Raw genomic sequence first — 24,686 nt, 5'->3', positions numbered from 1 at the left:
GACACAAACACTGTAAACGAAAACCGAAAACTAAATTGATGTAATGGCACGACTCAAGAATTTCCCGACAAGAAAATTTAATCTCCGATGAGAGGTAAATGAAAATCGATAAAAGATCGTGGTATAACAATCCGACCTACGGCTGCCGACAATGAAGCCTACCAGCCACAACCCGAGGATCAAACCCAGAAATAAAGGGCGAATGGCCCAGCCAATTATTCCCCGGCGTTAATGATGTCGAGGAGATGTGAATCGAAATGAAAAAGTTCATACAAGTACTTCCAGACACTTTGTAACGATACTCCGGACAATTTGCAAAATGCTTCTACCAGCGGCGGTGTTTATGAGGGGAATTCTTTTCTTAATGTTGGCAGCGTGTGTCGTCTTTCCCCCTAATATGCCTATCAGTGAGGGGTGTTAAGATGCATTAGGATGTACATGGCATTCACAGCGGCAGATCAAGCTATCAGTACCACTGGAAGTAGAACCAAATCGAGAATTCTGATTGGTCAATGGATGTATCCATGTTATTTAAAGGAGATTCTCCTCAGGATTGCTTTATTGTGTGTCATGTGTTAATACCAAATGTCGGATCACTGGTTCGGTGGGACAGTGTCTGCCTTCAGGATACATTCAGACTCGTAACCCTGGATTAAGTCTACAAGGAACCTTTTAGGAAGTCATGTTTTTATAACGAAGATATATCCGGATTATGATTCATTGTATGACACAATACTCAACCCAGGCACAGTGACAAACATGTTCCTGTTCATGCTTTTGTACGCTCACATTCCTGTGTCGGGTAAGAATAACTTTTTTTCAATCTTTCATAAATATTGAGAATAGCTAGGTTAAAATCGATAAGATTCTGAACCATTGTTGAAAGTAATGCTTTGTATGCGTATTGATTGTATGACAATGGTGTAAGCATTTGTCTTGGCCACAATAAATCTTCACAGTACTTTTGAGTTAAAATATGCTCTTGGAGTAACAGTAACAAGTCATCCATCCACCTTTCGTTGTAGTTAGTTGTATATCATTGCACCAAATTAAAATGTATTCATTTTTTATTCATTACTTTTGTACAAAAGTGTAAATGCAATGTTCTTTATTTGAAGAAAATAAAGAGTAGTAGAAGTATATATGTAGTGTAGATGCTAATGTTCGAGTAACGAATGTGTTAGATTCACAATAGGAGTTAGCCCCGCGACGCGTGTGATGTCCACTCTTGTAATCTTGACGCCGTTTTTACCACCCTATGAGTTTAATCTTTTAAAGTTGACATCCATGTATCGATTGGCCATGTCCTCACAGAGCGAGCCGCCGTTTTTCATATAAATAAGAACCTCTGAATAGATTGCCGAGATTTCAGCTAAGCAATATAGCTTTATTACTTGTCATAAACTCAAGCATGACAGCAAACAGACCCGCATTACCTTCACACTTATCATGGCTTTTGAGAAACGCAGATTTTAATTCTATAACATTCTGGTGCTTTCTTATTGAAGTTTTGAACTCAGTAGTGTGTCTGAGTGGGTTCTCTGAGAAACCAGCAAAAAGTCGTAAAACTGAAGTTATTTCACTGCCTAAGATGGGAAACAGGGAGACTTTTAGAGATAAGTGGGTTAGAATATTGATTTTTACTGAAGCATATGATATAATCAAGAAGTGAAAATAAACATCCGCTACAGTTAATTAATGGCGCTAATGAAAGTGAAGTCATAAACAAATTTTTTTATTCTTCATCCCTTTGTCAGAGTTGTAGCATTGATATTGATATAGACTGTAAAATTTTAGAGCAAAGTCGGTTATACATTTCAATCCCATCTTAAGAACCAATGCCATCATTTGATTGAACTATATCTTGAAAATGGTTTATGATATCATTCCTCTGACATCTCATGTCTTGGCTTGTAAAGAATAAGTTGTTCTTTTTATTTCCTTTCTTTATTTAAACATAAACACGTTTCCATGATGAGCTGATTTAATTACACAAATAATTTACAATTGGCGACCTGTTTTAAAGCCGTGTTTGACATCGTGAAAGTTTCTTCTGTTTGGTGTGAGTGTGGTCATTAGCACTGATTGATGTAAAATGTAAGATGTAAGACCATGCTCGCACGGGAATAAGTACCAGTTGATCTTGATTAAGAGGGCTTTGTTCTTTGAAGAAATATTTAATCAGTTTACCATCATTCCTTGCTCCGTCTCATTGGATGACACACATCAGATGAGGACCAATTCTGTGTGACATTCCTCTGAACACTTTGTGTTATCATCAAGCCTTACCCAACCATGAGTGACAAGAAACCATTGGCAAAGATCCCGCGCATGTTAAAGAACTAGCAGGTTTGTTCATGGAATCTTATAAACCGTGTTAACCAAGAAGCGCCGGATCTGATTGAATCAAAGATTAGATTTTCTTGCTCTCTCAACCCTCCCATTTCCATACATTCTCATGTGCCACCACTTTCAGATTTTGAGTTCGCTCAGTGTCAATACAGACGCCCTTTGGGTTCAGGTAATAATTAATTTACGTGCTTACTGGGCATGCCTCCGATTGCTCCGTTTAAAAACTATGATTTTCAAAAGGATTATTCTTCGGTCATTTTAAGTAGTGGTGTCGAAGTGAGATGATTGGATTAGTATTGATGAAGAAGTGGAGAAACCAGGATCTGTCTTGCATCAGGGTGATCACTATCTTTTTGCCTCCGTTCCTATTTTGGCACATCGTGGTCAGGTTATAATTTGCCCGCGTTGATGAGAAGCTTTTTGCCTCCTCAAAATTATGTTAGACAATACCTGACGTCCTGGACATGACTGCCCACCATGGCAAACTTTGAATGATTTTCTGCCTTGGTAGCTTCGTGTACAGAATCTTGTCTTGGCGTGTAACAAATATTGTCTATAGAATTGACAGGAAATCTGCAACTGCTCAGTGTCAGAAGGGGCAGCCCCCTCGGCTGCATGTCTGGACATGATAAGGTTCTGAACAATAGCAAAGTGTGTTCTTAACATATGTTTTTTTTGTTATGTTTAACAGATAAAAGTAAATGATACGGTTTATACTATCTGTGTACAAGAGAGAGAGAGAGAGAGAGAGAGAGAGAGAGAGAGAGAGAGAGAGAGAGAGAGAGAGAGAGAGAGAGGATGGTGTGTGTGTGTTTGGGTGTGGGTGTGGGTGTCGGGGGGTGGGTGGGGGTGCGGCCGTGTGTAACTTAGTTAGTAACTTACTAGTCGGTGCAGTATTGAGAATTTTGTATTCACAGACCTAAACATACTAATCTTGTATAAAATATCACATTTCAGTAAACACAATATCCTAAACACACTTTAGATTTGATCTGTGAGGTTGATTACACTTGAACCTACGTTGAACAGGACATCGGTGAAATACACAGTCTCGTTATTGCCAGACACTGATTTTGGAATGAGATAATTGGATAATCTCAGATAAAAAACACACACTAATTTAATTTAATTCTTGAAATAATCAACGTTCAGAAATTTCACCAACTGAAGTCACTTTAGAAACCACTTATGAAGTTAGTTGTGTCATATTGTTTTCACGTCTGAATACAGTGAACAGACACATTTATAATATTGTGCCAAGTCATTGGAAACACATGCATATTGCAAAACCCATATCGAAACGATTTGGTCAAAGAGCATTGAGTAAAGAAACACTGTATCAATGTATTTGCATATTTAATGCATCGCGATACTAATTTTATCGGATTGATAATCCCATCAGTGAGTGAGTGAGTGATTAATTGAGTGAGTGAGTGGTTGGGCGAGTGAGTGAGTGTTGGTGGTTGGGCGTGTGAGTGAGTGAGTGAGTGAGTGAGTGAGTGAGTGGTGGTTGGGCGTGTGAGTGAGTGAGCGAGCGAGTGTCAGCATGATGTTGGAGCAAATATAAATCGTCAATACCTGAGAATAACCAGTGTCGGTTCAACAGTTTGCATAAGGCGTAAAAGGCACACGGTGTTCGCGAAAAGGGTTAGTCTGGCCTCCTTTACCGGTAGCACCCACCAGTCACACAAAACACGAAGTTATGCAGTTTTCGTGAAACCCAAGAGTACGAGAATGGTGCTAATAAACCTAGAACAAAATCAGGCTGAATCCGGGATTCGAACTCACTAGCGTAGGTTTCTGACGCGCCAAAGAGGCGTAACTCTGCACAACGAGTTGTAGCCAATAGGACGACAGGACCAACAGTGCCCACTTCCTTCAACGAGACATGATTGTAGATTCAATCAAGCTTCATCTGCACTGTATCAACACATGGTTTTACCACAGACCAGGATTTTCCTGTTTATCAGAATGTCTTCAGAATGAAAACAATTTTATGTAGAGACACACTGTCTGTAGGATTAGTAGTTTGTTGTGTTTGTTTGTTGTTTAACGCCGCACTCAGTAGTATTCCAGCTATATGACGGCGGTCTGTTAATCGAGTCTGGACCAGACAATCCAGTGATTGACACCATGAACATCGATCCACACAATTGGGATCGATGACATGCATCAACCAAGTCAGCGAGCCTGACCACCCGATCCCGTTAGTCGCCTCTTACGACGAGCATAGTCGCCTTTTACGGCAAGCATGGGTTGCTGAAAAAATATTCTACCCCGGATCTTCACGGGTGAGGATTAGTAGTGATCAAAGTTTGATGAAATGATAAAAGATATATTCTCAGCAAAACATCAGAATCATTCCACAACAAAAACACGATGTACACAACATACGAATTCTTAAAACCCATATGACAGAGTATGAATATGTTATACCAATAATGTTAATGAGTGAGTTGGGTCTATAGCTTCATTGAACAGTGTAATGAACTATATGTTAAGGAGTGCCAGCAGATATGGAAGGAGAGCCCAAAATGTTGCTGGTCTCAGACGTTTATCACTTTGGTGAAACCCACGAGCATGGGTATTGTGCTGAACAATCTAGAAACACAGGGCGAATCTGGCATGACTAAGGGAGATAACTCTGCAAAGCGAATTGCGGCCACCCGTGTTGCTGTTGGTGCAGGAACACTTCACTTTGTCTAAACCGACATTTGAGTAGTTCCCTATTGCGTCTAAACATTTCGTCAAAACATGGATAATGGATACTTTCTGAGCCGTATTATTAAATATACCTACATATTATGTACTTCTATTATGTGGTCTGGAATTATTAATCTAATTTATTGCTGCAATATTGTTATTTGGCTAAACATGTGTTGAAGAAAAACATAATTATTGCTTTACTGATACTTTACAGTAAATTTCACATTTTGACTGTAAAAAAATGGTACTTGCTGTTACCATGGCATTATAAGGATAAAACAAGGACTGGCCAGCTCGTGGTCAGTATACTGTGTCTGAGTGGGGTATCCATGTTAAACTACCTCATGGTATATCAGTGAGCTAGCATTATTAAACTGGCATACGTCCTGACTTGAACAAGCAGCCAGACCCACATGCGTGCACGTCGCTGTTTATGTGAACTCGTCTTGAACGCGACTTTAAACCCCATTTCACTATCTCACACTTGATTTATTTTACTTAACAAAATGACTTTGTCCAAGATCCTTGTCAATATTGAATTTAAAAATAATATTAAGGCCTGTTTTTTATATGAACTGATTCCTTCCTGTCCAATAAAGGCGCGCCAGCTTACGCAATTACCGTGTGTATCAAGTATGCATAAAGTAAACTACGGTTATAACGAACACGCTTATAACGAACTTATGGATATAACGAACTTACTTTTTTGGTCCCGACTTTTTCCTGTTGTTATGCTGTATATATTCTTATAACGAACTACGGTTATAACGAACTAAGATTAGTAGTCCCTTTGAGTTCGTTATAACCGTACTCTACTTTATTTGAGTTTGTGACGTTTTAAGGCTGTAAAGCTGGCCATGCAAATATCTAGTATTCGTTCTTTTCGCATATAAAAAATCTTCACAACTTAATCATGTTTTGAGCCAACAGGCTAATAAACGTATATTGCAAAGAGACATCAATATTGACAGAAGTTCCAACTTTCACCATTATGGCAATTTTTCATTTTAAAGAAGTTAGGTTGTTACCATGGCAACACATTGGACTTGATTGACACTGATAATGTTTGGAGCTGATACATAAAACAGTTTAGGGTGGGACTTAACTGGCCTTTTATCCCAGTTCACAAAATGCCTGGTTTGGTAATGGCAATTTGTGTCTATCTGTCCATTTTCAGAAAATGTTTGATGTCTGATGTTCACTAGCATACGCCATTCATCAAACACTTTGTGGTCCATTCCTCTTGTCTTTCTCTTTCGCCCTGTGCGCCGATGTCTCGTCGTGTGATGTGAGATGGAGAAGAGTTGAGTTTTGTTGAAACGAACGGATGCAGAAACATTTGCCCCAAACCACCATAACTTGGTCTTCAGGAAAACAGCAAACTTCCTAGAAACCATCTCTGACTGGTATTAGTAAGCAGGATGAAGTTGAGTTATAAGTATATTTTTTATATTTACTTGAGTATCACAATCTACCTTTGAAAGTCTAATAAGCTGCCCCTGGGATTCTTGTAATAATGTATTACTACGTGGCTCGTTATCATACACAAATGTACATGTACATGATCAGCTGTAAACAGCGGTATTGGAATTTCTAGGAGCATCTTAAAGGGTCATCTTCGTGATCCAGTGGAACCTTATGAGCCAGGAATGTATAGTATTACGTCTTGAACTGGTGTGGGAAACTATTGAATGTGAGACTTTGCCATACCCATTAAGGCATCTCTAATACTTTATCAGTCTTGGAACAACTACTTTACGTCTTCCAGCCTTTGGGGACCGCTCGATGATTTTCTCTAATCTGCTATGCGTTCAAACCCAAGATGAATAATGATTTAGCAATCGAGGAATTTCCCCAAGACAACCTTTTAAAAAGATAAACTTGACATAATACTTTACACATTACCTAAATCAGGTTTGTCTAGTACAATTACGTGTACGGTTATATAATATAATGGGAAATGTTACATGTAACCCAAGGTATATACGTGTAAACAACAGTTCTTCCCCAATAAGAATGGTCTAGAATATCTCGTACCTTTCAATATTTACTGCGTTATTAATATTAAAAACAACATTTTCTGAAGACAAAAAGAAAGAAGATTTTTTGGATGTCCAGATGTGAAGGATAATCAAGAAAACAACACGGAAATAACTATGACTCTTTGTTTCAAGTTTTTCAGTTTGAAGATATATAAATTTGTCGAGGTGTTGCAAACAGTTAACTAAATGGTATCTAGATTTTAGAGTAGCAAAAATAAAGTAACAACTGTTCAATTGGGGATAACGCTTCCTGAGTAAAATAAAGATTCTCGTACTCTTTGGGTTGAGTCCTGTCCGTTATATTTGGGATAACACTTTCTCAGTAAAGAGCAGATTCTCGTAAATTTTTGGGCTGAGTCCTGTCTGTTATATTTGGGATAACACTTTCTCAGTTAAGTGCAGATTCTCGTAAAGTTTTGGGTTGAGTCCCGTCCGGGATTCGAACCCACACTGCCAGAATGAGGCACCTAATCGACAGCGCACAAAGTCAGCGATCTAACCCACTCAGCCACCGAGGCTTCCACTAAGAACGTGTTATCCCAAATATAACATTTGTTAAATTCTACCACTTTCCCAATGGCAACGTGTGTTCATAGCTTTCGGCCATGGGAGTCGTGACAATTAACACTTGTCAGAGGGGTACACAAAGTACGTGATCTAGACTACAAGTTATCGGACTTTCATTTGTGTGGAAGCATCGGTGGCTGAGTGGGTTAGATCGCTGACTTCTGTGTGCTGGGGATTAGGTGCCTCACTCTGGCAGTGTGGGTTCGAATACTGGACGGGACGCAAATATTACGAGAATCTGTACTTAGAAAGTTTTAACCCAAAGGTATATGGTTTCAAGCGACCTTTCATCGATGCATAGTAGGGACCGCCACCGTGGTCTAGTGGTAGAGCGTCCGCCCGGAGAGCGGAAGGTCCGGGCTTCGATCCCCGACCGCGTCATACCAAAAGACGTTAAAAGATGGTACTTGTTACCCTGTCTGGCGCTGGGCATTACGGGGCTAAAACAAGGACTTGTCGCCTCAGAGTCAGTATACTGTGTCTGAGTGGGGTATTCATGATAACCTGCGGCAGGGTATCTCAGTGAGCTAGCACTATAAATTGGCATCAGTCCGGACTAGTACAAACAGCCACACAAACACACACATGTGCATGCACGTCGCTATATAAGTGCAATAATCCTGGACGCGACATTAAACCCCATTTTACCTCACCTCGATGCACAGTAGTATTAACTAAATGACTTGATCTCCGTTTCGTGATTGTGTTTCAGTGTAGGTTATTTTATTTGTCGATTCCATTATGTCTTCACTCTGTTTACCTAGGGAATAGAATTGGGGTGCTGGCGGTGATATTTTTTTCAAATCCCTTAAAACTCTTCTTTGTCTATCTCCTAATTCACATCATATGACACATATCAATCTAACAGTTAATGATTTCCCTAATTACACGGAGACAAGGGCCAAATTTTACACATGGTATTAATTAAAACGCCTACAGTAGGCAGCCATTAGTACCAGACCGTGGGGTATAACTCTCTTTTATTTATTGTGAGTCATGATCATTATACAGAATAGAAGTAATTCTAAAACCGGACCTCATTTCTTGTTAAGAATAGATTTTGGCTTAGGCATTGAATATTAATGGTTTTAACGATTTTACAGCTGAACATTGAATATGAAAAACTAAAACTCCTTAAAATACTTGTAAAAACGTTTTACCTGATGTCATAAACGATATGAGTAGAAAATACAATCTCTAAAAAGAGTAAATCACCTGACAAAATTAGTAATGATGTATTTTTGCATCAATGAATGATGAACGTGCGCATGTTAGCAAGTCGCTAGAAACATGGTCTAATCGATGTTCAGCGTCATTGAAACAAATTTAATAATGCCCGGCTAGGCTTAATAAGCCGTGAGAGTATAATCATTTGACAGTAATAACTGACTTTGAAAATACCATTACTGTTAAGGGAATGATAGATTTTCAACTTGACTTGCTTAATGTGGACGGATGTATCGGAATAGAAGTGATGTCTGTCATGCTCGAGCTCAGTCTGCCATGCAGATATGGGCGGGTTCAACATGTTTTCTTGATGCGGCTACAGAAGGAGATGTAGCCTCTCTTTTCCTTAAGGTATTTATCGTTAAGACTCGTTGCCGATTGAGAAGTTAGTGCTTTTGAAAAACCGCATGAGGTCAAAAATGATTTTTGGACACACCGTGGTCAGAAGTTTGACTTGTTACAATAATACATGCTTTTGTCTTAATTCAGTCTTATGATCTGTCTATTCAAGTCTAGTTAGTTCATGTATTTTGCATAGATGCCTCATGGATACAGCCAATCTGCCCTGCGTATAAGTTCACGTTGATGTCATTTGATATAATCGTGTTCGGTATTTAAGTTTAACTATCTCATTTTTTAAATATAAAAGAATGTGCTTTGTCAGAAAATCAATTCAGGATACCATTATCACTATTTTCTATGGAAAAAGGCTTTATGTTTTCTCTCTATATAAATATACTAGAGGAAAAAAAAAGTACTGTGCTTAACAAAGTTGAGTGAAAAAATATTTATTTGGAAATTTAATTAATTTCACGTGCACGTTCATGCACACAGCATGTCCATGTTTGTGCGTTTGTAGAGTTGGTTGGTTGGTTTGTCGTTTAACGCGGCACTCCAGCTATATAATCGACTAAACAATCCACTCTTGACCAGACAATCCAGTGATTAATATCATGAGCATCGATCCACGCATTTTGGATCAATGACATGCATTAACCAAGTCAGCTAGACGTGTTTGTAGGGAGCATGGTACTCACACACGTGTTTTTCTTAATGGGAACAGCAGGTGCTCATAAAACACCTTTGTTTAACCGTCAATATAAATTGTCAATGCAAGAGGGTGACCAGTCATGATTGTCCGGCGAAACAGATTACAATTGGCGTAAAGGGTAAACTAGCTGCGAAAATTCCATGAATGCTTTAGCGATGCCACGACTTCAATGACGTCTATGAGCCATTGGTATGCTGCAATCAGGATATGTTTTCAGACATTTTATCAAAACATATCAAAACACAATAGCATTTCTTTGGAGACGTCATCTACAGCAAGGAAACAATCACGAATTGCGGTCGTCCAAGCGTGACGTCATGTCTACAAAACAACCATACTCGGTTGGTACAACTATACGGAATCGATACCACAGAGCCACATTAACAACACCGTCAATTCCAGGGTTGAGGCCAACTAGTAACCGTAATGATATCACTTCTATTCCGATACATCCGTCCACATTAAGCAAGTCAAGTTGAAAATCTATCATTCCCTTAACTGTGAGCAACTGTTTGAGCACATTCTACAGGCGTCCAGAAGAACGTTTAAGCGAAGCTTGCGTTACTCAACGTCTTTAGTTGCACGTGTTGAAACATTTATTTTAGGCAGCATAACATTGCTTCACTAGAACCCCATAGAACATTCTGGGATGGGATTGTACGACGCATACCACAGGACCAGAACCAGCCGGTAATGCTAGCTCAGTTGGGCCAATCTTTTGTTGACGTTTCGAACAACATCCTCAAGCCTGTTTTCACTCATCTGGTGTCTTCAATGTGCCGCCGCCGCTTCGCCTGTATCAACGCAAATATTGGCCACGCCCGATACTTACATTGTTAATTTAGTTGTAACATGAACCCTCTTTTAGGGTTTGTCTCCTGATACCAGGATATGGGTTTTATCAAATGTGTTGTTATGATTTAACATTGATCAGTCGAATGATCAAATAAACTGACGGCAAAAGGAAGTTTACCATTTTAAAAATGAAATTTGAAAACTTTCAAAACACTAGTTTTAATTAAATAAATGCAGAACACATCCCCCAAACACAACAATGCTATATGCAGAAATTGATAAACATCCACGGCACGAGTTTTTGTTTTTGCAGAAAATGCGAAAAAGTGAAAAAAACACGTGCCGCTTTGGCAGACGAAACTACACGTGCAATATATATGATGATACGGAAGGAATGTGAGATAAAATACCACCACAGAAATGCAACGACTGACACCCGAACAACGCGAGTAGGCCCTGGGTATGATACAGATGGGAGCCACACATGCCCACATTCTTAGAACTTTTGGCTACTCCCGTGTTGCTGTGACTAACCCGATGCAACGTTACAGACAGACCGGGTAGACATCAGGCAGGCCAAGAACAGGCAGGCCAAGAACAGGGAGACCCATGGTAACTACGCCCAATGAAGACGGGTACTAGCGTACTTATCATCTCCGGTATCGATTCCTGACAGTGGCATCATCAGCGACGAATGCAGTGGTCAGGCGACTCAGGGATCGTGGAATTAGGGCTTCGTAACAGCTTGCAGAGGACAGTTATTGACAGCGGCGTCAGAGATTGAGATGGGCTCGGATTGTACGTCGTTGGCAGCGACGTGACTGGCAGAGGGACGTGTTCACTGCTGAAAGGCGGACCTGCCTGTGCAGATCCGATAGAAGACAGCGTGTTTACCACCGAAGGGGAGAACGAACGGCGGCATAGTATGTTCAGGAGGACATACCGTATGATGGAGGGGAAGTTATGGTGTGAGGAGGAATTTGTGGGCTGGACAGAACACCACTGGTCATCGATAACGGAAATGTGACAGCTTAACGTTACATGGGTGAAATTCTTCGTCCGATTGTCCGGCTCGCTGAACATCAACGTCTTCGCGTCGTTGGTATGCTGCAATCAGGAATGACACGAAGCGAAGTTTTTAGACATTTTAAAGCTAATCAAAACACAATAGTATCTCTTTGAAGACGTTATCTACAGCAGGGAAACAATCACGACTTTCCAGGGGGCGGTCGTCCCTGCGTGGCGTCATGTCAACAAGACAACCATATTCGGTTGGTGCATCTACCGAATCAATACCATGGCCACAGAGCCGCATTAAAAGCACGGACAGTACCAGGGTTGAGACCAATTCGTAAAAGAACCGTCAAAAACGGTTTGACGGAGCACAATGGGCAAGGGTCTTCAAGCGTCCAGATTTATGTTTTAGCGACGTATACTCAACGTCTTTAGTGTGGAAGTGGAAGTGGAAGATATAGCGGGGCATTAAAAATGCAAATGTTACATTCCATAAATGCCAATATACATATGTATTGCCTTCATGAGGGGGAGAGGGTAACAAGCATACCTTTGTAGTATCTACATATCGATTGCCGGTTGCCGGTTGACACTCCGTTCAAATATGTACGTGATCTATAACATATTCCCATTGTTATGACGGATGCAAAGAACAAAATGTCAGTGGTATGTGTTTTTTAGTCTGTTCTAAAAAGCACATCGGCCTAGCAACAGGGTTGCTGCGGTAATCGAGTATCTTCACCAGATTCTCATAACTCAAGAAGGTTGATAAGTGGAATCGATAATATCGATCCAAGGTGTATGTATGTTTGGTACAATTCATTATGTACACTGTGGACAATGTAGAAGTTGAAATATCGTATATTTCAGTAAATTATAGATTCACTCTTTGGGGTCTTGGTACGACCTTCTTCATTTCAATGCTAGTTTACAAGAAGATCTAGGGGCCCTAGTCACATTTGGTGTCAATGATGTGAATATGTACTAGCAATCAAGGCCATCGCTGCTGAAAAAAAAGTGTGATTAAACTTTCCGTGGATTTTGGTGGGTGAATAATATCAGGTGATATGATATTTATAAATATTTTCCAGTAATAACAGTTCTACTGGAAAATAATTGTGTATAACTTCCCAGAGATAATAGCGGGTAACGATATCAGCTAAAAGGTTAAGTCAGTATTTTTCTTGGCGTTAATGAGTATGATCAGTTTTCAAGAATTTTGCATACAGTTGAGATGAAAACTAATACTCTTTACGCAAAGAACGAGTACATTGGATTTATACCCTCTGGTCTGAAACTCATTTCAAGTCAAGGTCTTATAAACTGCTAGATTGACATACACGATTGTAATTCGCAGGCAAACAAAATTTGTTTTACTATTATAATTCAGCTTGCCGGGACTGCCAAATGGTCTATAAAGGATAGTCTCACTTTAATGATCGTATCAGATAAAATGTCATACGTGGTATGAAAGTCCAGCTGAAATATTGCTAAGGTCGTAAGAGAGCACTACATTGAAATAGCAATAATACAATGCGTGAGAATCAATTGTAGATAAAACTGTTTGAACATTTGCCACAGTACTGGTCAAAGGAAAGCTGTTCTAAAGGATCTCATTCTGTCAGATCCACGACTTTAGGAAGTTCATTTACTGGTAAACTAAACTTCTAAGTTAAACTCCCCCACAGCACGTTTATTGATATGATACGAACAAGATGAAGGGGCAAGACGTAGCGCTGACACGTCGCACAAAGAATAAAAGAAGTTGCTGTCCATAAAAAGTGTCATGTTTTCACGAACATGCATCGACACTTCACAGAGTGAAGTTTACAACCGTTTGAAGAAACGAGGCCGACCTTCAGTGCTAAACCAGAGACAAGGAACACTTGAAGGGGCAATGTGCTCCTGACTATATTCAGACTAGCCCTTTGTGTTGCAGTTATTGCCATAGTAAGTAATTCAATGGCATTTGATTGGTTAAGGGAGCGTTTCTTGGGCGTGTGTGTTTCCATAAAAGGAAAATGTAGACACGCCCACTGGAGGACTAGTTTCCTGATTGGCTGATAATAGGGTGGGCGAGGCTTTGGCTTCCATTATTGTGCTGTATAATGTCACCGCTTTCGTATTGTTGCTCAAATGTTATTTTGTGTTAAGGATTAATTAAGCAGTCTTTTAAGATATCATGGTTGACTTATTTGTATATATTCTTACAAAATGTGAGGTGAAATGGGGTTTAACGTCGCGTCCAAGGCTATTGCACTTATATAGCGACGTGCATGCACATGTGTGTGTTTGTTTGGCTGCTTGTACTAGACCGGACTGATGCCGGTTTATAGTGCTAGCTCACTGAGATACCATGCCGCAGTTTAACATGATATCCCACTTAGACACTGTATACTCACTCCGAGCCGACCAGTTTTTGTTTTAGCCACTTAATGCCGAGCGCCAGACAGGGTAACAACAAGTACCATCTTTTAACGTCTTTTTGGTATGAGCGTCGGCATTAAGGGGCTAAAACAAGGACTGGTCGGCTCGGAGTCAGTATACTTTGTCTGAGTGGGGTATCCATGTTAAACTGCGGCATGGTATCTGAATCGGCATCAGTCCGGACTAGTACAAGTAGCCACACACACACACACACACACACACACACACACGTTCATGAACGTCGCTATATAGGTGCAAAAATTCTTGGACGCGACGAAAACCTAAGTTCACCTCACCTCAACAAGTTTTTACGTTTATGGAAATAAGATACAAAAATTGTGTGCACAATTTAGTGACTTTATGCAGTGTGGACAAGGACAATTGAAGTCAATTCTTAAGTGAACAATTGAAACACTGTCTCTGTGTAGCTAGGGGAATAAAAAACTTCTAAATTGATACGTATACGCAGCATGAAAGTTTGAGCATTTAAATATCTTTGCTGGGACTGCTAGCTTGACCGATCACAGCTTCCCTTGAAACAGAACGTGTGTTCAGGGCACGCCATACATAATCTATATGCATACGTGCAGTCTGCGAGATCAAACGGGTTGAAAAAGGATGTATTTTGAAAATAGATCTTGAAGGAATGACACTGTGACGTCATAATAACCTATATCACTTAAAATATACAATAAACTAGGGTTATAACGAACACGCTTTTAACGAACTGACGGATATAACGAACTAACTTTTTAGTCCCGACTATTTGCTGTAGTTTTGCTGTAAATATGCTTATAACCAGCTACAGTTATAACGAACTAAAAATAGTAGTACCTTTGAGTTCGTTATAACCGTAGTTTACTGTAATTGCTTTGACTTGAAACTCCGTACAGATGTCGCGGGAAGGATAGACTTTAAACAACGTGGTGGGGCACATTACAACCGGAGCAGAAGAATGATCTGAGCTCTAACGAAACAAACAAAAGGAATTACAGATCACTTCAAGAGTCAATAAATATGTGTCTATTTTTTTGCTTTCTCTTGAAAAATGAGTGTAATTTTATTAAACATTTTCGAATAAACTTTCGAATCGCCGGGTTATACAGCGGGTGATTGATTAGTATAAATCTCTTTCTCGTATTTTCGCCTAACCAATAACATCATTTGATTGGTTGGTTGTTTTAACATATAATGGATAGCTCTCTCGATCCGATAAACCAATCACCCGATAAATACAAGTATGCAAATGAAATCACCCTACCGGAACTACTTAATTAATTACTTTAATTACCTTATTACCGATTCCGAGATGCTCAGTAAATTATTGTCTAAAGTTGAGATACGTTTTTCTCTGGTGTTTTGGGGCTTTTGTAAGCAGACATGGATGCAGATAATTTTGTTCTTTTTAATAAATGAAACAGTTCACTTTGGCACTGTGTTCATAATTTTCGCCAAGGCTGTCACAACACAATTTTGTATTCCTAATACGTTAAGTTAACCAACTCGGCTAATAGTCTCTATGGACCCGTGAAGATTCCGGGGTAGAATAGGTCTTCAGCAACCCATGCTTGCCGTAAAAGGCGACTATGTTTGTCGTAAAAGGCGACTAACGGGATCGGGTGGTCAGGCTCGCTGACTTGGTTGATGCATGTCATCGATCCCAATTCCGTGGATCGATGCTCATGATATTAATCACTGGATTGTCTGGTCCATTCTCGATTATTTACAGACCGCCGTCATATAGCTGGAATATTGCTGAGTGCGGCGTTACACAACTAACAAACAAACAAATTATTGTCTCTATGCAACGCATGAGTAAGTGAGTTTGCTTTAACGCTGCCCTGAACACTATCGGCGTTATATCAAGGGGAAGCCCCACGTCTAGGTATGGTGCTGACAGACCTAGAAACTATCAAGGTGAATCTGGGTTCGGCACCCACGTTCATAGGTTTCTGTTACGCCTAAGGGACGCAACTCTGCATTGCGGTTGTGGCGCCTTGTGCGACAAAGCGACTATGCTTTAGTTAAACAATAAAACAAGTTTACAGTACAAGTGGTCATGATACGTTCGGGGTTTACTGAGAGACATAGAGCATTAGAGTATATATTACCTTGAGGTAAAGGTTGAGTGTGGGCTGGCTATGTTGATCATTTAAAATGAATGCTGACATTCAACCCGATCTTTTCACTGATGACGCCATTCATTGTTCATTGTTCAATATATTGAACAATATATTGATTTAACTGGGGTGTCGTTGCATTTCTGGCATTTCATCCGTTTGTTCTTCCGTTTCTAGATGGTACTTAATACGCTGTCCGGCGCTCGGCATTAAGGGGCTAAAACAAGGACTGGTCGGCTCGGAGTCAGTATACTGTGTCTGAGTGGGGTATTCATGTTAAACTTCGGCATGGTATCTCAGTGAGCTAGCACTATAAATCGGCATCAGTCCGGCTAGTACAAGCAGCCACACACATACGTACATGCACGTCGCTATATAAGTGCAATAATCTTGGACGCGACGTTAAAACCCATATTTTAACAACATTGGTAATATATGGCGGTAATACTTGCTCGTCAATGTGCTTTATCAAAATGTATAGAGGCATAGCGAAAGCACTTAGATCCTTGATCAATCATTTAATCATGATTCTTAATGTGAGTAGTTGTATTTACATTTGTGCGGCTCCATGAAAGTATATAACACTATATTTAAATGTCGGCACTATTTTTCACTGTCATTTTCCTTTAAGAATGTCCCTGCAAAAACATGAAAGAGCACTAACATGTAACCATTGTGAAATTTTATCTCATAATAAGGTCACGCACAAATATATACACGTATCAGAAAAACTGCTCAAAGCGGCGTTGGATGATCACAATTATACTCTCTTACTCACAAGGTGAGGTGAGGTGAAATTGGGTTTAACGTCGCGTCCAAGATTATTCCACTTATATAGAGACGTGCATGCACGTGTGTGTGTGTGTGTGTGTGTGTGGCTGCTTGTACTAGTCAGGACTGATGCCGATTTATAGTGCTAGCCCACTGAGATACCATGCCGCAGTTTAATATGAATACCCCACTCAGACACAGTATACTGACTCCGAGCCGACCAGTCCTTGCTTTAACGCCTTAATGCCGAGCGCCAGACAGGGTAACAACAAGTACCATCTTTTAACGTCTTTTGGTATGACGCGGCCAGGGATCGAACCCCGGACCTTCCGCTCTCAGGGCGGACGCTCTACCACTAGACCACGGAGGCGGTCCTTACTCACAAGACATGCCTGTAAGATATATGGTTACAGAAGCACCCTTCAACGTTTACTTATACACACACTAACAAGTTAAAGCTGACAAAATGTTCCACACACACGGATAGTCTCGCAGAGAGTGGCGAACCTCTTGCTCCTAAATAACTAGATTGGATTTAAGTCGGATAACAAAATGGAATCGAGTTTCTCGGAGCCGTATCCTTTGAAGAATACATTACCTCTTCTTCCGTATCGTAACGCGAATGTTGTTGTTGAAATAGTTTTATTATAAATAGGGTTTGAACTAGCTTCCCTGTGGTGACTCTGTCTTAAACAGTTCCACAGCAACAGGGTTTGAATTAGCTTCCCTGTGGTGATTTTGTCTAGAACAGGTCCACAGCAACAGGGTTTAAACTAGCTTCCCTGTGGTGATTCTGTCTAGAACAGGTCCACAGCAACAGGGTTTAAACTAGCTTCCCTGTGGTGATTCTGTCTAGAACAGGTCCACAGCAACAGGGTTTGAACTAGCTTCCCTGTGGTGATTCTGTCTAGAACAGGTCCACAGCAACAGGGTTTGAACTAGCTTCTCTGTGGTGATTCTGTCTAGAACAGGTCCACAGCAACAGGGTTTGAACTAGCTTCCGTGTGGTGATTCTGTCTAGAACAGGTCCACAGCAACAGGGTTTGAACTAGCTTCCCTGTGGTGATTCTGTCTAGAACAGGTCCACAGCAACAGGGTTTGAACTAGCTTCTCTGTGGTGATTCTGTCTAGAACAGGTCCACAGCAACATGGTTTGAACTAGCTTCCGTGTGGTGATTCTGTCTAGAACAGGTCCACAGCAACAGGGTTTGAACTAGCTTCCGTGTGGTGATTCTGTCTAGAACAGGTCCACAGCAACAGGGTTTGAACTAGCTTCCCTGTGGTGATTCTGTCTAGAACAGGTCCACAGCAACAGGGTTTAAACTAGGTTCCCTGTGGTGATTCTGTCTAGAACAGGTCCACAGCAACGGGGTTTGAACTAGCTTCCGTGTGGTGATTCTGTCTAGAACAGGTCCTCAGCAACGGGGTTTGAACTAGCTTCCCTGTGGTGATTCTGTCTAGAACAGGTCCACAGCAACAGGGTTTAAACTAGCTTCCCTGTGGTGATTCTGTCTAGAACAGGTCAACAGCAACGGGGTTTGAACTAGCTTCCCTGTGGTGATTCTGTCTAGAACAGGTCAACAGCAACAGGGTTTGAACTAGCTTCTCTGTGGTGATTCTGTCTAGAACAGGTCAACAGCAACGGGGTTTGAACTAGCTTTCCTGTGGTGACTCTGTCTGGAAAAGGTCACCTTTTATGACAAGCATGGAAGGCTGAAGACCTATTCTAACCCGGATTTTCACGAGTATTAAGATGACTGAACGGATCGGTCGACAGACTTAACGATTTGTGTTTGTTGCGTGGGACGTTGCTCATGATATCAATCACTGGTTTATCGAATCCAGACTCGATGATTTATTTGCAGCGGTACTAGACATAGACAATTGATTGACTATATTGACTATAGCGTTCAACATAAAAAGCAAACATATTGTCATATTTTGACAGTCAGACAAAACAGCTGAACAGCATTATCAAAAAAGTGTTGTACTGATTTAACGAGACGAGTGTCGGAGTGAGTGAGTTGGGTTCAACGCCGCTTTTAACAGTATTCCAGTTATATCACGGCGTGTCAGCTTCATGTGGGAGGAAAGCCCCAAGTGATGCAGGTCTCATACGTTTACCACTTCGGTGAAACCCACGAGCACGGGTATGGTGCTGACAAACCTGGAAACATAATCGGGGCGAACCGGAATTCGAACCCACATTCATAGGTTTCTGGCGTGTCCAAGGGACGCAGCTCTGACGCTTTGACGTCATTACCATTGTGACGTCGTTAAGTAGTGCGCCAATAGAGGTTATCACGAGAGTGTATATACCTCATAAAGGATATTTACCGTCCCCAAAAACATAAGCGTGATAACCTTTTTATCATATAATGTCATTCCTCAATTCTTTGCTCGAAAAATCTATTCCCATCTCTCACAAACATAACCTTAACATCGCAAGTATCCTGGAATGTGCGCATAAATATATATTACGTCAAAAGATAAGTGAAAACAGTCAATATATATTGAACCAAATTAAAAACTTCACAATCCTAAAATTGTAACATTTTGACCGGTTATCATTGTGGGCCCTTATTGTGTATTTAAACAGTAATGGCCACGTATTGTCTTCCGATAACACCCGTTTTTGTGCAGGTGAATCGATCAAAATCATGTGCACAGCACTATAGTGGCAAAAGTGTTTTTTCACGGGCAACTGGTCACGTGACCATAATACCGCACGTGTTTTCAGCCATACTTGTTAGCAGTCATTAACAAAACAAGAAAAACACAAGAAAACAAAAGTCTTTACGGCCATTTGTCATGCCAAGCCTTTCAAATGTGCAACGTGAACGTGCCATCGGCATGTTTGCAGACGGGAACGTCCGTAGCTGAAGTCGCAAGGACGATGGGTTGTAGTCGACGGACTGTTTATGATTTACAGACGCGTCTACAGCAAACGGGTACCGCCGCTGATCGCCCTCGGCCAGGTCGACCATGTGTGACGTCACATGCAAAGGATCGTCTGATTGTCTTACGTCACCTCCGTCACCGATTTTTGACGGCTACATCAACCAGAAATGAACTGTTTAGGGGTAGACTGGGTGCGCAAACAGTTCGAAACCGTCTGAGAACTGCTCACCTTTAAGCACGACGGCCATACTGCGGGCCGATTCTGACTCAATTACACAGACGTCAACGTCAATTGTGGGAACAGCGAATGGATTCAGGGGAATTTGAATCAATTCGTCTTCAGTGATGAATCCCGATTTAATCTTCGATTTGCTGATGGTAGGGCGAGGGTGTGGAGGCGCCGTCATGAACGTTACGCCCAGTGTTGTGTACAGGATGTTGACAGATTTCGAGGCGGAAGTGTCATGGTGTGGGGTGCTTTCTGTGGCAATGAACGTTCCAGGCTTCTTGTCATCCGTGGCTACCTCAACGCTGCTGCTTACCGCGACCAGGTACTGGCACCAGAACTTCTGCCTTTTATGGCAGCACATGGACCCGGTTGATCTTCTAACACGACAAAGCCAGACCCCATTCAGCAATTTTGACAAGGAATTTCCTTCAGAATGCGGGAGTTAACGTCATGGACTGGCCGTCAAGGTCTCCCGACCTCAATCCCATCGAACACGTCTGGGATGCTCTTGGCAGAAGTCTGCGCACTCTCCAGAACCAACCACAGAATTTGCAAGATCTTGGCCCCATTTTGCAGAAACAATGGCGTCGTCTTCCCAATCTTGTGTTCACAAACATCACAAGGTCCATGCGGAGGCGTTGTGTGGCAGTTGTCAACGCACATGGTGGCCATACACGCTACTGAACTTGTGTGCCATCAGATTCTCGTGCTTGGGATTGATTTAAACTGTTGATGTTATTACCGAATACCGTAGGTGCTTTGAACAAATTATGGTTACCACCGTTAATTAAAAAAATTAATTAAAATTAATTCTCTGATACATTTGTCCGTTGTATATCATATATGGGATTACTTTTAAAAATGTGAAGTTTTTAATTTGATTCAAAATAGTTCCAACTGAAACATATAGGCATAACAACAATTGCTGAGACCAATTGTTTCTACTTGTTTTTCGCGGCAAGCCATCGCTCTGTCCGCTAGAGTAACTGCCCTTTATGAAAGGGAAGCTACTCTTACCTTAGTCCATGAGACGTCACGTTTGTTGACGCAGTCTGCCTGTCCTGGCACAACGTTACGAAGTGCAGTCAGATTTACACACAGCGAAACAAGGTAACAATTCGCCCAAATCCAAATGGTTTAATTTGGAGTAAGGGTTTCAAACCGCCGAGCTTGGCTAGTGTACTCGCTATATTGTTTCGCAATTTATATATCCAAAGTTGCCAAAATCTGTAAAATGCGATTACTAAACTAAGCGGCAAAAAAATGTATAGGTTGGCAATTTGTAATTTTCCTAAAAACAGTGATAACTAGTGGAAAGTGGGTATTGGGAATATGACTGCCCCGGAACAGGTACCAAAAAACACCTCACCCGAACGCGCCACTTTTGACGGCGCTCGTGCGGTGACAAATAAATGGTGAAAGAGGTTTCCCGCCTATGGCATAAACTGCACGTGCATGTTAGCTGTATAAATGTGTTCGTCTGCAAGGTATAACCACAGAGAGAGAGAGAGAGAGAGAGAGAGAGAGAGAGAGAGAGAGAGAGAGAGAGAGAGAGAGAGAGAGAGACATCGGTATGGCCGAAATGGGGGCAACGCAGGTCCAAATTGCCAGAAGATTTGGTTGTACACCACTGACAGTAGCCAGGCTGATTCAACGGTACAGGCAGACAGGGAGGACACAGGACAGGCCTAGAACCGGACGACCCCGAGTGACAACACCACTGGAAGACGGTCAGATACGGCTCATTCACCTGTGAAACAGGCGGCGACAGCAGCAACAGCGTTGGGACATCCCTTTAGCCCAAGTACAGTACTACGACGGATTCGTGCTGCTGGACATCGACGCCTGAGACTGGGATGGGCGAGGCAGGTTCGACGCTGGCAAGTGAGAAATTGACGTCGAGTGCTGTTTACTGATGAAAGTCGGTTTAACTTGTTTCGAAATGACGGCAGAGAACGAGTTTATCGCGCAGAGGGGAACGTTGGGCTCCGGCGAGTATTCGAGAGGTCCATCCATTCGGCGGGGGAGTCGTCATGGTGTGGGGCGGTATTTGTGGAGATCAAAAGACTGATTTGGTGATTATACAGGGAAACCTGAACGCTGTGCAGTACAGAGACCAAGTGTTGCAGCCATTTGTGCTTCCGTTCTTACAAAACCGACAGCAGGGGACATTGTTTCAACACGACAATGCCAGGCCCCACACTGCAAGACCGACTCGGAACTTTCTAAACCAGCAGAAGGTTGACTTTTTGCCCTGGCCTGTTCACTCATCCGATATGAATCCTATTGAACATCTGTGGAACCATCTGTGGGAACACGCCATAAGCCTCCCGTCAACAGACAAGAATTGCAGCAGGCCCTGAGAGACGAGTGGCAACGGATTCCAGTCCATGTCATCGGAAGACTGACGTCATCGATTAGGCGGCGTATCACAGCATGCATTGAGGCAGCTGGAGGTCATACACGCTATTGAAGGCAACTGTGTCGACAATGAACTTGTGGTGTGTGAGACACTTTTTTGGTGACATTTCAGACAACTTTTGAAAATGAAATTTCTTACCCCACCATTGTTTACCTTGAGCCTACATTACCTGTGATTGCACTATTTCATTCAAACTGTGGTTGATCAATCATTTGTTACCCCTCCCTAGATTATATTATAATTCACAACAAAACCTCTTCTTGTTATTTTTTTATCGATCATGGAACTCGACCAATATTTTCTTTTGCCGCGCAGTTTTCGCCACAGTTAGACATTGATTTTCAGTATGTTACACTATTCTTTTGATAATGTTAGCAGTTCTCCCTGTTGTTTCGCCAGATTCCCGATGGTTATTTCTGACTCGACCGGGCGACGTCATGTTTGTTTGTAAAAACAGAAAGTAGTCCCTACTTGACCTTTGATATTTGAATCTCTATCCAGATATGACCCCAACGGATATCGTTTTCATCCGTTAGCTTTATCCTGCCGAGAAGCCGACCCATCATATGATATAGTATGATTATCTGTATTGTATTAACTATATTTTGCAATTGGTTAATGTTCTAGAGCGCATAAAATATATATTAAACTTGTGTTTCGTATGCAATTCAATAACTCGTTTATAGTGAATAATTAGATATTAAAGAGAGCGGATAACTAAATTTGTTTCATGGAAGAGCTTTTTATCTCATCGAGTGGCGTTGTCACGAGAGAAAAATATTAATTCTAACCCATCCATGAGATGAGATAAGAAGCTGATTTGACAATAAATATTTTATTAATAATATAATTGATATTACCTTTGAGTAAATTGCTCATATCGAAACCTGATCTTTATGAACCACTTCCACTAGGGTCCACTTGCGAGATGATATAATATAATATTGTTCCAACTGTAGAGGTTTACGAACAAATAGTTTAAGAAATTATACCTATTTGATACAACCTCTTTGAAGCTGAACATGCCAGATAAGATGCTATTCACTATACATTCTGACAAATTACAATATTCGGCAGATGTTTAGACGCAGGAATACTTGATCAGAATAAAAACGTTCTAATTTGCAAACAGCTGATACATAAACATTCAGCATGTGTCATCAATAGATAAAAAAACAGGTCTTGCAATTGACAATTAGTGTTTTTCACTAACATCAAGATATGTCTTCTAGCCCTAATGCGGAAGTGGCGCTTCGGCGACCCTGACCTTGATGTATGACAGGTGGCCCTGTACTTTGACCAATGGCGATATCTGACATCACAACTCTTGTGAGTGTCGAGATCAGTTCATAGACGCTCGGGAATTTTATCTCATTGATATATTCGGATATCACATTGCCAAATATTAACCGAGGGGCAAAAATACCTCTCTGTTGATTTTATGATATGTATGAAAATGTTATCAGTAACTGTATCATATCCAAAAAATGAACTGAACTGACGCTGGAGTGAGCACTCAAAGAATACTGGTTTTATTCTTAAAAATATAATTGAATTTTTAAATATTTGAAAAAAAAACCATTCCCCTAATACAGTGCTGATGGGTATCTTAGAATGTTATCTTTGAACATCAATAAATCTGCTTTTTTCGGCACACATATACAACATTTTCAACATGGTAGGGGTTATGTGGTTGTAAATTGATTTCTTACCCCAGTCTTTAATGGACCAATATATTTTTATACATAAGTGCCAAGCCTATTACTTTTTACAAACTGTTGCAGGAATGAGTGGTGGTTAAATAGACATAATCAAATTTTACAACAGCTCTTTCATTTTTCAGCTACACAAAAAACCCTCGGTAGTTTCTTTGGCCACTCAGTTTGTAATGATTAGAGAATAAGCAACGAGCTCGAGGAATTATGGGTTATCTGTCCCGAGTGAATTAATTATTCTATACATTACTCATTGACACATTAAGGGAGAAAATGAAGAAAAATGGATGAAATGTCAACCCTACGGGGACTCTTCACTGAAGGCACTCTATTGTTCAGGGCCCACT

At 41.0% G+C, this 24,686-nt stretch overlaps 1 protein-coding gene across 1 annotated transcript in view; it reads left to right on the top strand.

Annotated features, from left to right (window-relative positions):
- Positions 1–325: 325 nt before the first annotated feature.
- Positions 326–24,686, top strand: part of LOC139442097 (lachesin-like) — a 47,201-nt gene continuing 22,840 nt past the window's right edge. The window contains exon 1 of the mRNA XM_071222883.1: positions 326–802. Within this exon, the coding sequence (XP_071078984.1) occupies positions 760–802 (43 nt within the window). The 5' untranslated portion in view covers positions 326–759. The remainder of the gene's footprint in view (positions 803–24,686) is intronic.

Source organism: Haliotis cracherodii, unplaced genomic scaffold (genome assembly GCF_022045235.1).
Source record: "Haliotis cracherodii isolate W230 unplaced genomic scaffold, xgHalCrac1.p SCAF_5, whole genome shotgun sequence".
Classification (NCBI taxonomy): Eukaryota; Metazoa; Mollusca; class Gastropoda; order Lepetellida; family Haliotidae; genus Haliotis; species Haliotis cracherodii.
This window is presented reverse-complemented; position numbering and strand designations above follow the sequence as displayed.